Source organism: Pristiophorus japonicus, chromosome 4 (assembly GCF_044704955.1).
Source record: "Pristiophorus japonicus isolate sPriJap1 chromosome 4, sPriJap1.hap1, whole genome shotgun sequence".
Taxonomy (NCBI): Eukaryota; Metazoa; Chordata; class Chondrichthyes; family Pristiophoridae; genus Pristiophorus; species Pristiophorus japonicus.
The window spans coordinates 277,079,712-277,095,806 of record NC_091980.1 but is presented as its reverse complement, the minus strand read 5'-3'; the positions used below and the strand labels follow the sequence as shown (position 1 = coordinate 277,095,806).

The 16,095-nt window shown below is 47.8% G+C and overlaps 1 protein-coding gene across 1 annotated transcript in view; it reads left to right on the top strand.

Moving 5' to 3' along the window:
- The first annotated feature begins 5,280 nt into the window (after positions 1-5,280).
- The window catches only part of LOC139262785 (protein Z-dependent protease inhibitor-like), a 75,713-nt gene continuing 64,898 nt past the window's right edge, over positions 5,281-16,095 (top strand). The window contains exon 1 of the mRNA XM_070877936.1: positions 5,281-5,682. Coding sequence (XP_070734037.1) covers positions 5,281-5,682 — 402 coding nt within the window. The remainder of the gene's footprint in view (positions 5,683-16,095) is intronic.

The window sequence follows — 16,095 nt, the reverse complement described above, 5'->3', positions numbered from 1 at the left end:
TGGAATTCTCTGCCCAAGGAAGCAGTTGAGGCTAGCTCATTGAATGTATTCAAATCACAGATAGATAGATCTTTAACCAATAAGGGAATTAAGGGTTACGGGGAGCGGGCGGGTGAGTGGAGCTGAGTCCACGGCCAGATCAGCCATGATCTTGTTGAGTGGCGGAGCAGGCTCAAGGGTCTAGATGGCCCACTCCTGTTCCTAATTCTTATGTTCTTATGTTCTTATGTTCTTAACAGCTCTAGGTCCATAACCCTGCAGGTTACGGCACCTCAAGTGCCCATCCAAGCACCTTTTAAATGTGGTGAGGGTTTCTGCCTCTACCACCATTCCAGGCAGTGAGTTCCAGACACCCACAACCCTCTGCGTGAAGAAGCTTCCCCTCAAATCACCTCTAAACCTTCCACCAACCACTTTAAAACTATGCCCCCTTGTAATTGACCTCTCTACCAAGGGAAATCGTCTCTTGCTCTCCACTATATCCAGGCCCCTCAAAATTTTATACACCTCAATGAGGTCTCCTCTCAGCCTCCTCTATTCCAGGGAGAACAAACCCAGCCTATCTAATCTGTCCTCATAGCTAAGATTCTCCATTCCAGGCAGCTAGTAAATCTCCTCTGTACCCTCTCCAGTGCAAGTACGTCCTTCCTATAATACGGGTGACCAGAACTGCACGCAGTATTCCAGCTGTGGTCTAAACAGAGTATTATACAATTTAAGCATAACCTCCCTGCTCTTGTATTCTACATCTCAGTCAGTAAATGCAAGCATTCCGTATGACTTCTTAACCATCTTATCCTCCTGGCCTGCTACTTTCATGACAAGCATTCCAAGTTCCCTTTGTTCATCTACATTTCTAAGTGGCCTACTATTTAATGTGTATACCCTTTCCTTATTAGCCCTCCCCAAGTGCATTCCCTCACACTTTTCCGAATTAAATTCCATTTGCCACTGCTCTGCCCACCCCACCAGTAGATTGATACCCTCCTGCAGTCTATGACTTTCCTCTTCATTATCAACTACACAGCCTTGTTCAGAGCGGGATTGAGTGCTAGTGGACTCAGGTCTTCAATGTGGACAACAGAGAGCCATCATTGTGTTGGTTCTGCTTGCGGAGGCCAAGTAAATAGGGTCAGTGCTTGCAGTGGAACGCCTCCTGCTCATTGTGCGCGAAGGGAGGCACTCAGGAGAAGGCGGCGCAGGCTCCAATAGCTGAAGAGGCAGCGGGCAAGGGACACAGCACATGTATTTAAGGAAGGATATACTTGCATTGGAGGCTGTTCAGAGAACCTTCACTAAGTTGATTCCAGAGATGAAGGGGTTGACTTATGAAAATAGGTTGAGTAGGTTGGACCTATACACTTTGGAGTTCAGAAGAATGAGAGGTGATCTTATCGAAACATATAAGAAAGTGAGAGGGCTCGACAAGGTGGATGCAGAAAGGATATTTCCACTCATAGGGGAAACTAAAACTAGGGGACATAGTCTTAGAATAAGGGGCCGCCTATTTAAAACTGAGATGAGGAGGAATTACTTCTCTCAGGATTGTAAAGCTATGGAATTATCTGCCCCAGAGAGTCATGGAGGCTTGGTTATTGAATATATTTAAGGTGGAGATAGACAGATTTTTGAGCGATAAGGGAGTAAAGGATTATGGGGAGTGGGCAGGATAGTGGAGCTGAGTCCATGATCAGATCAGCCATGATATTATTAAATGGCGGAGCAGGCTCGATGGGCCAAATGGCATAGTCCTGCTCCTATTTCTTATGTTTATGTTTACGTGGCTGCCGAACATGTAGAAGGCCATAACGATGGTGACAGACCTCAACCCAGGGAGCTGGTCCAGGAAGGACCTGCCATCAGGAGGAGGGCCAGGTACGCTGAACCCCCGCACCAGATAGTGGGCGAAATCAAGAGAAGGCAGGATGCACAGGAGGCAGATGCTTGCCAGCTGCAGGCTGCAGAGGGTGAGGAGCAGCAAGAGCATGAGGGAGAAGGCAATGAGGCAGCTGCCATAGACGTGGGGAGAGAATGCCCTATCATCCAAGTGTCTACAGACAGCAGTTTTCGTACAATGACCTGACAGATGACCCGTGTCTCCGGAGACTTCGATTCCGGAAGGTCATCATGACGGAGCTGTGCAATTTCCTGCAGCCAGACCTCCAGCCTTAAACAAGTTTGAGGACAGCTCTGATCGTTGCATCAAAGGTGACCATAGCATTCAATTTCTATGCCACTGGATCTTTCCAAGCTGCTACAGCAGACATATCAAACATTTTGCAGTTCGACGCACATAGCTCCATCCATCAGGTGACAGGTGCTCTGTATAAGAGAAGGAGGGACTACATGTGCTTCTCAATGAGCAGGGAGAAACAGTTGGAGCGGCTGACCGGATTTGTGATGATTTCGGGTTTCCCCAGGGTTCAGGGCGCCATCGACTGCATCTACATCACATTGAGGGCACCAGCACAATCCCGAGAGCTTCAAAAACCACAAGGGATTCCACTCCCTCAACGTGCAGCTGGAGTACGACCACCACCGCAAAATCATGGCAGTTGATGCCCGGAATCCTGGCAGCAGCCATGATGTTTTCATCCTGCTCCACACAAGTATGCCCGGCGTGTTTGCTGGCCCAAATCAAGATTGCGGCTGGCTCCTTGGAGACAAGGGCTACCCACTGCGCACTTGGCTACTGACTCCTCTTCGCAACCCCAGGACTACTGCGTGGCAAGCCTACAATGATGCTCATTCAACCACCAAGTGCTTAATTGAGCAGTGCATCAGACTCCTTAAGCAGAGGTTCCGATGACTGGATCGTTCAGGAGAAGTGCTGCAGTACTCGCCTGAGCAGGTCTCCCTATTCGTGGTCATCTGCTGCATACTTCACAACCTGGCAATCATGAGGGGCCAGTCATTAGAGGACGAGGCAGCAGTACCTCCTGAGGAGGAGGACCAGGAGGAGGACGTGCAGGAGGAGGACGAGGCACTGGAGGAGGAGCAGGATGCGGGTCGGTGGCCATGCAGGAGGCAGTGTCGCCATTCAAACGCTGCAAGGGACGTCCGAAACCATCTCATTGCTGCTCATTTCCGATGAGTTCATGCGCACTTCACCCTTCAGCTTTGCATCTCCATGGCCAACCCAGTGAGCCCTTTCACACATCGTTGGCCACAGTGAAATGAGAGACCTACACAGACATTGAAACACAAAATAAAGATTTATTACACAAGAATTAATGGTGCAAAAAAACATACACATTATCATTTATCACCCTTGTGCATTTCCTTATAACTCCTCTTATGCAAACCTGTTATATATGTAAACTTGTATATACTCTGTACAGCCACAAGAGGGCTCATCCACTGGAATCCCAAGGGATCCCATAATCCCTTGGGAACACAGGTATTTAAGGAAGCTTCACAGGTTGGAGAGACACGCTGGAGATCTGCAATAAAAGACTAAGGTCACACTTTACTTTGAGCTCACAGTATTCAGTCTGACTATTTCTTCATACATAACAAATGGCGACGAGATACAGATAGCGAACCCAAAGATGCAGAGAACAGTGGGCATCCTGGTAAATTCTCGGAGGGAGATGATTTGGAAACCTATGTGGAGCGACTCGACCAATACTTCATAGCCAACGAGCTGGATGGAGAAGAGAACGCTGCCAAACGAAGGCCGATTCGCCTCACCGTCTGCTGGGCACCATCGTATGGCCTCATGAAAAATCTGCTTACTCCAGCGAAACCCACGGAGAAATCGTACGATGATTTGTGCACACTGGTTCGGGAGCATTTGAACCCGAAGGAAAGTTCTGATGGCGAGGTACCGGTTCTACACCTAAAAAAGGTCTGAAGGCCAGGAAGTGGCGAGTTATGTCGCCGAGCTAAGACACCTTGCAGGACATTGCGAATTTGAAGGACATTTGGAGCACATGATCAGAGACTTTTTCTTACTTGGCAAAACCATACTTCGCAAACTTTTGACTGTAGAGACCCCAACCTTGATTAAGGTCATAGCGATAGCCCAGGCATTCATTGCCACCAGTTGACAATACTAAGCAAATCTCTCAGCACACAAGTGCTGCTACAAGTACTGTGAACAAGGTGATGTTGTTTTCAAATCGCAACATACAGGGCAGGCCCCATATGCCTGCAGCTACACGTCCGCAGATGTCTCAGAGACTACCATCAAGGGTGATGAATGCAAGGCCATTAACACCTTGTTGACGCTGCAGGGGTGATCATCGTTGCCATTCATGCCACTTCAAAGGATACGTTTGCAAGGGCTGTGGAACAATGGGACACCTCCACCTCCAACAGGCGAGCTGTAAATCCTGTTAATCCTGCAAACCACCATGTTGCAGAGGAGGACAGATCCACAGTGGATCACGAAGAACCAGAGCCTCAGACCGAGGAGGCAGAGGTACATAGGGTGCACACATTTACCACAAAGTGTCCCCCGATAATGCTGAATGTTGAACTAACTGGACTCCTGGTGTCAATGGAGCTGGACACGGGTGCGAGCCAGTCCATCATGAGCAAAAAGTCTTTCGAAAAATTATAGTGCAGCAAGGCCTCAAGGCCAGTTTTAACTCCAATGCGCACGAAACTAAGAACTGATTCCTGCAGTGCTACAGTAAAGGTCTCCTACGATGGAGCGGCGCACAAGCTACCACTCTGGGTGCCGCCGGGCGATGGTCCCATGCTGCTCGGCAGGGGATAGCTGGGAATAATATGCTGGAATTGGGACAATGTCCAAGCGCTATCGCCCGCTGACGACACTTCATGTACCCAGGTCTTAAACAAATTTTCTTCGCTTTTTGAACCAGGCATTGGAAAATTCAAGAAGCAAAAGTGCAGATCCAGCTAATTCTGGGGGCGCAACCCATTCATCACAAGGCAAGAGCAGTACCATACATGATGAGAGAAAGGGTAGAGATCGAGCTAGACTGGCTGCAAAGAGAGGGCATCATTTCACCGATCGAATTCAACGAGTGGGCCAGTCCGATTGTCCCAGTCCTCAAGGGAGATGACACCGTCAGAATCTGTGGCGATTACAAAGTAACTATCAATCGTTTCTCCCAGCAGGACCAATACCCACTGCCAAAGGCCAAGGACCTCTTTGCAATGCTGGCGGAAGGAAAGACGTTCACAAAGCTGGATTTGACTTCAGCCTACATGTCGCAGGAACTGGAGGAATCATCGAAGGGCCGCACCTGCATCAACACACACAAAGGTCTCTTCACTTATAACAGATGCCCGTTTGGAAGTCGATCAATGGCAGTGATATTCCAGAGAAACATGGAACGCTTCCTGAAGTCGGTTCCACGCACCGTGGTCTTCCAGGACGACATCTTGGTTATAGGCCGGGACACCGGCGAGCATCTGCTGAACCTGGAGGAGGTTCTTAGCCGACTCAACCGCGTGGGGCTCAAGTTAAAAGGCTTGAAGTGCATTTTCCTGGTGCCTGAAGTGGAGTTCCTGGGGAGGAGGATCGCGGCGGATGGCATCTGGCCCAACAATTCAAAGACTGAGCCAATCGAGAACGCACCGAGGCCACAGAACGTGATGGAGCTGCGGTCGTTTCTAGGACTCCTGAACTACTTTGGTAACTTCTTAGCAGGTCTCAACACACTGTTAGAACCTCTACATGCCTTACTGTGCAAAGGAGATGAATGGGTATGGGGCAAAAGCCAAGAAAATGTCTTTGTAAAAGCTATAAAATTGTTATGCTCAAACAAATTGCTTGTGTTGTATGATCCATGTAAGCGTTTGGTACTAGCATGTGATGCATCGTCATATGGTGTTGATTGTGTATTGCAACAAGCTAATGATTTGGGGAAATTGCAACCGGTTGCTTATGCATCCAGGAGTCTGTCTAAGGCTGAAAGAGCCTCCAACATGATTGAAAAAGAAACATTAGCGTGTGTCTATAGGGTAAACAAAATGCATCAATATCTGTTTGGATTAAAATTCGAATTGGAAACTGACTATAAGCCACTCATATCCCTGTTTTCCAAGAGTAAAGGGATAAATACTAAAATATTGGCCCACATCCAGAGATGGGCGCTCACGTTATCCGCATACAACTACGCCATCCGCCACAGGTCAGGCAAAGAAAACTGCGCCAATGCTCTCAGTTGGCTGCCATTGCCCATCACAGGGGTGGAAATGGCGCAGCCTGCAGATTTAGTCATGGTTATAGGAGCATTTGAGAGTGAGCAATCACCCGTCACAGCCCGGTAGATTAAAACCTGGATGAGCCAGGACCTCTTATTGTCCCTAGTCAAAAACTGTGTGCTTCACGGGAGCTGGTCCAGTGTCCCAGTGGAAATGCAGGAAGAGATAAAGCCGTTCCAGCGGCGCAAAGATGAAATGTCTATACCGGCAGACTGCCTTCTGTGGGGAAATCGGGTAGTGGTTACCAAGAAGGGCAGAGACACCTTCATCAGTGACCTCCACAGCACTCACCCAGGCATCATAATGATGAAAGCGATAGCCAGATCCCACGTGTGGTGGCCCGGTATCGATGCAGACATAGAGTCCTGCGTTCACAGATGTAACACGTGCTAGCAGTTAAGCAATGTATTGTATTCCTAACACAGATGAGACTGCACACAGGGAGGTTAGAGTAACAGTGACCTCAGTCTTTATTAAGACACTCCAGAGTGAGGAACAGGCCTTCGGGGCCGGCTTATATACAGTGCTCCCAAGGGATGCTGGGGTCCCTTGGGACTTCAGGGGATGCGCTCCCTGGTGGCAGAACATGGGAGTGCATGCTTTACAGATACACAACATCACTCACCCCCCCCCCCAAAGTCAAAGTGAAAACTATTTACAAGGTGAGGCAGTCGGGAGCTTTTCTTTCCCAAGTGGACCGCCTCGGTACAAATGTCTGTTCTGGTGTGTTGGCTGTGCCCTCGCTGGGCTGGCGTGTTGTTGGCCCTGCAGGGCTGCTGGGTGAGCCTGGCCTTGCTGGGCTGTTGGGCGTGATGGGTTCGATTTCCTGGTCCGGGGTGCTGTCGTTGATCCTTTGGGTGTGTGTTGTGAGCTCGAAAAAAGTGGTGTCTGCTGTGAGTTGTTCAGGGCAGTCTGTGAACCGCAGCCTCGTTTGGTCCAGGTGCTTTCTGCAAATTTGTCCATTATCTAGTTTGACTACAAACACCCTACTCCCTTCTTCAGCCATCACCGTGCCCGCGATCCACTTGGGACCATGTCCATAGTTTAGCACATACACAGGGTCATTCAGATCAATTTCCCGTGACACAGTGGCACGACCATCATTTACATTTTGTTGCTGTTGTCTGCTCTCTACTTGATCATGCAGGTTGGGGTGAACCAGCGAGAGTCTGGTTTTAAGTGTCTTTTTCATGAGTAGCTCAGCCGGGGGCACTCGTGTGAGCAAGTGGGGCCTCGTGCGATAGCTGAGCAGTATTCGGGACAGGCGGGTTTGGAGTGAGCCTTCTGTGACTCATTTGAGGCTCTGTTTGATTGTTTGTACTGCCCGCTCTGCCTGCCCATTGGAGGCTGGTTTAAACGGGGCTGAGGTGACATGTTTGATCCCATTGCGGGTAATGAATTCTTTAAATTCAGCACTGGTGAAACATGGCCCATTGTCACTGACCAGTATGTCAGGCAGGCCGTGGATGGCAAACATGGCCCTCAGGTTTTCAATGGTGGCGGTGGCAGTGCTTCCCGACATTATTTCACATTCGATCCATTTTGAAAAAGCATCCACCACCACCAGGAACATTTTACCAAGAAACGGGCCCGCATAGTCGACATGGATCCTTGACCATGGTCTGGAGGACCAGGACCACAAACTTAGTGGTGCCTCTCTGGGCGCGTTGCTCAACTGACATCTGTTGTAGATGAACAGTCCCTTGTGTGTGTTGGTGCAGGTGAGGCCCTTCGAAGACTCTTACAGCTCCTGCGTCATGTAGGCCGAAGTCAGGTCGAGCTTGGTGAATGTCTTGCCTCCTGCCAGCATCGCAAATAGGTCATCTGCCTTAGGTAGCGGGTATTGGTCTTGTAGCGAGAAACGATTAATAGTTACTTTACAATCGCCGCAAATCCTGACCGTGCCATCACTTTTGAGGACTGGACCAATCGGGCTGGCCCACTCGCTGAATTCTACTGGGGGATGATGCCCTCGTGTTGCAGCCTGTCCAGCTCGATTTCCACTCTCTCCCTCATCATGTGAGGTACCGCTCGCGCCTTGTGGTGAAAGGGTCGTGCCTCTGGGACCAAGTGGATCCGTACCTTTGCCCCGGAAAAGTTTCCAATGCCTGGCTCAAAAAGTGAAGGAAATTTGTTAAGAATCTGGGTACATGAGGCCTCATCAACATGTGATAGTGCTCGGATGTCATCCCAGTTCCAGTGGATTTTGCCAGCCAGCTCCTTCCAAGCAGTGTGGGGCCATCGCCCGGGACAATCCAGAGTGGCAGTTCATGCACCGTACCCTCGTCGGTGACCTTGACCATGGCGCTGCCCAGTACAGTGATGAGCTCTTTGGTGTATATTTTCAGTTTCGTGTAGATAGGGCTCAGGGCTGGTCTGAGTGCCTTGTTGCACCACAGTCTCTCAAACATCTTTTTACTCATGATGGATTGGCTAGCGCCAGTGTCCAGTTCCATGGCTACGGGTAAGCCATTCAATTTTACATTTAGCATTATAGGTGGACATTTCATCGAAAATGTGTGCAGCCCGTGTACTTCAGCATCTGCCTCTTCTCTCTGAGGCTCGAAATTGCTTTGATCCACCATGGACCGATCTTCCTCTGTCACATGGTGGTTAGCAGGTTTTGCAGAGCTTGCAGCTCGTCTGCAAGTTTGTTGGAGGTGCCCCATTGTTCCACAGCTGTTGCAAACATACCCTTTGCAGTGGCATGGATAGACTGAATGGAAGCTTCCACAACACCAATAAGGTGTGAATTGCCTTGCATTCATCCTTTGTTGCAGACTCTGAGTTATCTGGATCACCTGAGGCCTGCTGGCAGTTGCAGACTCATGGTTTCTGCCCCATACATTTCTGCTCGCAAACACAGTTCCAGTTAATTTATAAACATTGCTAGCACTTGTGTGCTGAGAGATTTGTTTGGTGTTATCACTGGTGGACATAAATGCCTGTGCTATCGCAATGGCCTTACTGAGGGTCGGTGTCTCTACAGTCAAAAGTTTTCGTAGGATGGTCTCGTGGCCAATGCACAGTACAAAAAAGTCTCTGAGCATTTGCTCCAGGGAGCCATCAAACTTACATTGTCCTGCAAGTTGCCTTAGCTCGGCGACGTAGCTCGCCACTTCCTGACCTTCAGATCGCTGGCACGTGTCGAACCGATACCTCACCATCAGCACGCTCTCCCTCGGGTTAGGATGCTCCCGAACCAGTGTACACAGCTCCTCATATGACTTATCTGTGGGTTTCACCGGAGCCAGTAGATTCTTCATGAGGCTGTAGGTCTCCACAGACCGTGAGGAGGACCGCTCTCCTTTTTGCAGCGCTTCCTTCTCCGTCCAGCTCGTTGGCTGCAAAGTACTGGTCTAGCCATTCAACATAGGCTTCCCAGTTCTCACCCTCCGAGAACTTCTCCAGGATGCCCACAGTTTGCTGCATCTTTGCGTTGGATTCGTATACTCGTCGCCAGCTATTGTGTTCCTAACACAGATGAGACTGCACACAGGGAGGTTAGAGTAACAGTGACCTCAGTCTTTATTAAGACACTCCAGAGTGAGGAACAGGCTTTAGGGGCCGGCTTATATATAGTGCTCCCAAGGGATGCTAGGATCCCTTGGGACTTCAGGGGGTGCGCTCCCTGGTGGCGGAACATGGGAGTGCATGCTTTACAGATACACATCAGGTAGCCCGTGCATGGCAAACATAGCCCTCAGGCTTTCAGTGGTGGCAGCGGACGTGCTTGCCGACATTATCTCACATTATCTCGCCAGGGAGGCGCCGCTAAGTTTATGGTCTTGGCCCTCCAAACCGTGGTCCAGGGTCCATGTCGACTATGCAGGCCCGTTCTTGGATAAAACGTTCCTTGTGGTTGTAGATGCGTACTCCAAATGGATTGAATATGAGATAATGTCGGCAAGCAGGTCCGCTGCCACCACTGAAAGCCTGCGGGCCATGTTTGCCATGCACGGGCTACCCGATGTCCTGGTGAGCGATAACAGGCCATGTTTTACCAGTGCTGAGTTCAAAGAATTCATGACCCGCAACGGAATCAAACATGTCACATCTGCCTTATTTAAACCAGCATCCAATGGTCAGGCAGAGAGAGCAGTGCAAACCATCAAGCAGGGCTTGAAGAGGGTAACGGAAGGCTCACTGCAGGCTCGCCTATCCCGAGTCTTGCTTAGCAACCGCACGAGACCCCACTCGCTCACTGGTATCCCACCTGCTGAACTGCTCATGAAAAGGGTACTTAAGACAAGGCTCTCATTAGTTTATCCTGATCTACATGAACAGGTAGAGAGCAGGCGGCTTCAACAAAATACATACCATGATAGCGCAAATGTGTCACGCGAAATTGAAATCAACGATCCTGTATTTGTATTGAATTTTGGACAATGTCCCAAGTGGCTTCCCGGCACTGTTGTGACCAAGGAGGGGAACAGGATGTTTCGGATCAAACTTTCAAATGGGCTCATTCACCGGAAACACTTGGACCAAATCAAACTCAGATTCATGGGCTATCCAGAGCAACCCACTTTGGACCGTACCTTCTTTGACCCCCCCAACTTACACACCAGTGGCAACCAACACCGCGGTTGGCCACGAAGCAGAACCCATCATCCACAGCAACCCAGCAGGACTCACCACACCAGGCAGCCCAGCAAGGCCAGCTGCACAGCAGCCCAGCGAGGGCCCAACAGACGATTCACCTACACCAGCATTTGCCCCGAAACGATCAACCAGAACAAGAAGGGCCCCAGATCAACTCACCTTGTAAATAGTTCCACTGTTGGCTTTGTGGGGGGAGTGTTGTTATATATGTAAACTTGTATATACTCTATACAGCCACCAGAGGGCTCATCCACTGGAGTCCCAAGGGATCCCATAATCCCTTGGGAGCACAGGTATTTAAGGAGGCCTCACAGGTTGGAGAGGCACTCTGGAGACCTGCAATAAAAGACTAAGGTCGCACTTTACTTTGAACTCACAGTATTCACTCTGACTTTTTCTTCATATATAATAAAATCTATTCTTGAACTACGTGTAGTGTCTCCCCTGTGGCTGCATCATCGCTCTGGGAAGGCTGCTGTGTTTCAAGTGTAGAGTCTACAGATGTCCTTCTAGGATACCCTCAATCAGCTCAGGTCCTAGAAGGAACCAAGTGCAGACTGGGAAGCACCCTCCTCGGTGCATTCAGTCGGGATTGGCTGGGGCGATTCCATGCTTGGCAGCAATGGCGGAGTGATAGGTCTGGGCTCAGGACTGCTGTGATCCTGATAGCTTTTCCAGTGGCATTTCCACTTTTGCTAAATCTCATCTCAGCTTAGTAAAATTGGCCTTTTTCCAATCGAGAACTTTTACACCTGATCTGTCTTTGTCCTTTTCCATACTATGCTAATTCTAACTGAATTATGATCACTTCTACCAAGATGCTCTCCCACTGATACCCCTTCCACCTGCCCAGTCTCATTCCCTAAAACTAAGCCCAGAACCGCCCGTTCTCTTGTTGGGCTTTAGAATGTATTTTAAGAATTCTGCGTCCTCTCTTCCTTTTACACTGATACAATCCCAGTTAATATTAGGGTAGTTGAAATCCCCTACTATCAATGCCCTATTTTATTTTGCACTTCTCAGAAATTTGCTTACATATTTGCTCTTCTACCTCCCTCTGACTGTTTAGGGGTTTATAGTACACTCCCAACATTGTGAATGCCCCCCTCTCTTTTTATCCCCCTCTCTATCTCGTCTGAAAATCCTGTAACCAGGAATGTTGAGCTGCCATTCCTGCCCTTCTTAAATAGCTATGATATAGAATCATAGAATGGCTAAAGCACAGAAGGAGGCCATTCAACCCATCGAGCCCTGCTGGCTCTCTGTTAGAGCACTTCAGTTAGTCCCATCCTCCACACTCTCCCTGTAGCCCTGCAATTTTTTTCCTTCAGTTACTTATCCAAGTCCCTTTTGAAAGCCACGATTGAGTCTGCCTCAGTGCATTCCAGATCATAACTACTCATTTAATTAAAAAGTTTTTCCTCATGTCGCCTTTGGTTTTTCTGTCAATCACCTTAAACTTGTGTCCTCTTGTTCTCAACCCTTCCGCCAATGAGAACAGTTTCTCTCTATCTACTGGGTCCAGACACTTCAAGATTTTGAACACCTCTATGAAATCTCCTCTCAACCTTCTCTGCTCTAACGAGAACAGCCCCAGCTTCTCCAGTCTATCCATGTAACTGAAGTCCCTCCTCCCTGGTATCATTCTTTTCTGCACCCTCTCTAAGGCCTTCACATCCTTCCCAAAGTATGGTGCCCAGAATTGGACACAATACTCCAGTTCAGGATGCACCAGTGTTTCATAAATGCCTTGGGGTCGAAATTTGGCTGTGGACGACACCCGTTACCGGGCGCGGGAGGCGGCAAACGGGCAGCAAAGGCCTACCTTCGACGGTAAGCGGCATCACAGCCTCGGCTGAAATTCAGTAAGCTCTTTGGCAGAGCCGCCAAGAGACAGAGATAGACAGTTTCTTAACCACTAAGGGAATAAGGGGTTATGGGGAGCGGGCAGGGAAGTGGACCCGAGTCCATGATCGGATCAGCCATGATCGTATTGAATGGAGGAGCAGGCTCGAGGGGCCATATGGCCTACTCCTGCTCCTATTTCTTATGTTCTTATGTTCTTATGAGGCAGGTTAGCCTAGTGTGCATGCAAATCTGAGAAAGAGTAAAAACAAGTTAACATTCTAAGCAAAAACCTTTGTCAGAACATCTTCCAAATGCTGACAGATCAATTCTGTATTTGCCACATTTCCTGTCTGCTGTACAGATTGGGTCAGATTCCAGTTCATCTATTTTTGGTGGTATTGGTTGATGGAGAATGAAGGTGAGGACACTCGGGGAAACACTATTATTTTTCAAACAGTATTATGATATCTTTAATATTCACCAGATGAGGCCTCAGTGTAACACCATATCTGAAGGACGGCATCTCCAATAATACAGCACTGTCTCAGTGTTGCTCCTGAGTGTCTGGTCATGAGCTGGAATCCTGGGGTGGAGCTCAAGCCAACAGCCTTCTGCTTCAGACGTGAATACGACCAACAGAATCGGGCTGACAGTTGATGGCAGACATTAATGAACTGCTGTGTATTTGCAGCATTTTTAGTTTTGATTTCAGATTGACAGAATTTGCAGTTTTCTACCTATACAGCAACAATAACAACTTCAATTTATACAGCATAATTGTAACGTAGAAAAACATCCAATGTGCCTCACTGAGGTGTAATCAGACAATGAATGAGATATTCAGAGGCTGATCAAAAGCATAGTCAAAGAGGTGAGTTTTGAGGTGGGCGGTAAAGGAGGACAGGGAGGTGGAGAGGCTAAAGGGGTTTAGTAAGGGAATTCTAGAGCGTGGGACCCAGATGGCCGAAGGGACAGTTGCTTCCTGGCTTCCGAGGTGAAGAGGGAGTAGGGGAAGAGTTGTGCCGAGCACCTCTTCAAATTGCCCCACATCTGCAACATCTTCATCATGCTTTTAGAGCTAGAGAAAAATAAAGCTGGAAATATTTCAGAGCTAGTGTTTTTGTTTAAGCTTAATGGACCAGATTATGTCTACAGATTGGGTAATATGTATTTATTGTTAATAGTTAACAAGCAAAAAGTGGTTTGTGACTTGTTTACTCAATTGGCTTTTCTCCATCACTAAATATCCATCAGAACTATGTTGCAAGGCACATAGCAGTAAAACAATACCGTTGTTTTCACCGCAAGCAAGAAGAGAAATGTAAGTAGTAAGATATTATACAGCAATAGTTTTAACTATTGCATCTCTTTTCCATTTGTTTGCTTATCAATTTATAATTAATTTGATAAAATTAAAATCAAACTGGTAGCTTGTGATCTGTATGGGCAGTGTAGAGTTAGAATCAGGACAAGCAATGTAATAAAATATAAATGAACGACAGAAAGCTGTTGGCAGGAGGTGGGTTTTAAGTTATGCCATTGTCAATTAAAATAAGCTGTTGTTATTTTCATAACTTCACACTTTTCCCCTGGGGAACGATGTGAAATAGTGAAATGAGTCTGACAGGCCGTGATGTGAATGTTCCCTCCATGGCCAGAATCATCTTTTTATACCAGTCGATAGGTGGTTAGTCTTATACGGCAGGAGATTTGTATGGGCTCCCACAATCTGTACAATGGTGGTGGGAATGGGGAACCGGGGGGACACCGAGGGGGGGGCACCCACACCCATACTCACACCCACACACATACCCACACCCATACTCACACCTTCACCCACACCCATACCCACACTCATAATCACACCCCCACCCACACCCATACTCACACCCACAACCATACCCACACCCCCACCCACACCCATACTCACACCCCCACCCACACCTATACTCACACTCACACTCACACCCACACCCATACACCCACACCTACCGATGCGAGTATTTCACTGGATGACACCCCAGAATTCAGAGCCAGAACTCTGGTCTCCACTCACCGAGACTGTCTGGAGCAGGTTGGAACCCTGCACCACCTGAGTAAGAAGTGTAATGCCGCCACTAAGCCTTGCTCCATTAGAGAGACGATTTGATCATTTGTTGTACAGAAGCAATCAGATATGTTTGTTTCTCAGGTAGAGATTGACTAACCATCTAATATTTATTTTTCGCTTCTTGCAATTGATCTACAACTATCCATCAAAGACATATTACACACTTTCACATTTTGTCAGAAGTACCATGTATAACATATTTATGTGAAAACATGTCGACTCAACACTTTCCGAAGAACATATCACAAGGTAATCCTTACACTGTTATCTTTTTGGACAGAAGAACAGGCTTCAATGTTAGGATTTTTTTTTAAGTGTTAGTTCATAATTGCAAAGACTCACAAATTATGGTTGATATTATGTTTAATTATTCTGTAGCCATGCAGAATAAAGATGATAAATAAGTAACAACGTGGCAGGTTGCCGCATACAGCCTCAGCCTGCATCAGATAAAAATGGCAATAGAACATTACGGCTCTCCATTATAAAACCACTGAAACTTGGGCTCTTGAATCTTCTCAATGTGTGCTGTTACAGCACACTTGTTCCAAACATCTACCTTGCGATAACAATATTGCTTGGCTCCCAGGGACTATCATCTAATTAGGAAAGAGATTTTTCTTAATTCTGTCTGCGTAGAACAATGGATTATTTTTTGGTATATAGATGTTGGAAAACTATATAAAAAAAAGAAAGAAATCAGCCCAAAAAAGAGAACCAATTTGTAAGTTTTCCACTTTTAAAAATATACTAACAATTATTAAACGTGATTGTCGACACTTTTTTCCACACGTGTACAGTTTTGGGGCCGAAATTGCCCTCCATCCCGAATGGGACGGATTATTTGAATTGTGGTGATTCTTTGCCCGAATCTATGGGACAGAAACGCTGATGACATCAGCACAACACGGATGTGTCATGTCGCGCTGACACATAGCAACGTCCCACCCCTTCAGTTAAAGGGGAGGGCCGCTGCGAGCTCTACAGCCACTTTAGTGGCGTCCTCTGTGCCACCAGAGAGGGCTTTAACCGGGCCAGTGGCCCGGCACCCAAGAGGGGGTGCCAGGCTGCCTGTTGGTGGCGCGGCTGAATCCGTGGCCGCCATTGTCAGGCCAACTTCAGAGTTGGCCGACAATTAAAATAAAATGGCGGCTGCGGCGATGCGTCCTCCCACTCCTTTGGGTTCTAGACCCTGGGTTTATTTGGGGTTGTGACAAAGTGCAAAGGACAACTGGCTTGCTGCAAAAGAACTTTGATTTTATTTAAAGACAAGAAAATACAATGTCAAACTTATAATTGCTCTAATAAAGAACAATACATTACACATTCAAAGGGGGTTACAGTAAAAT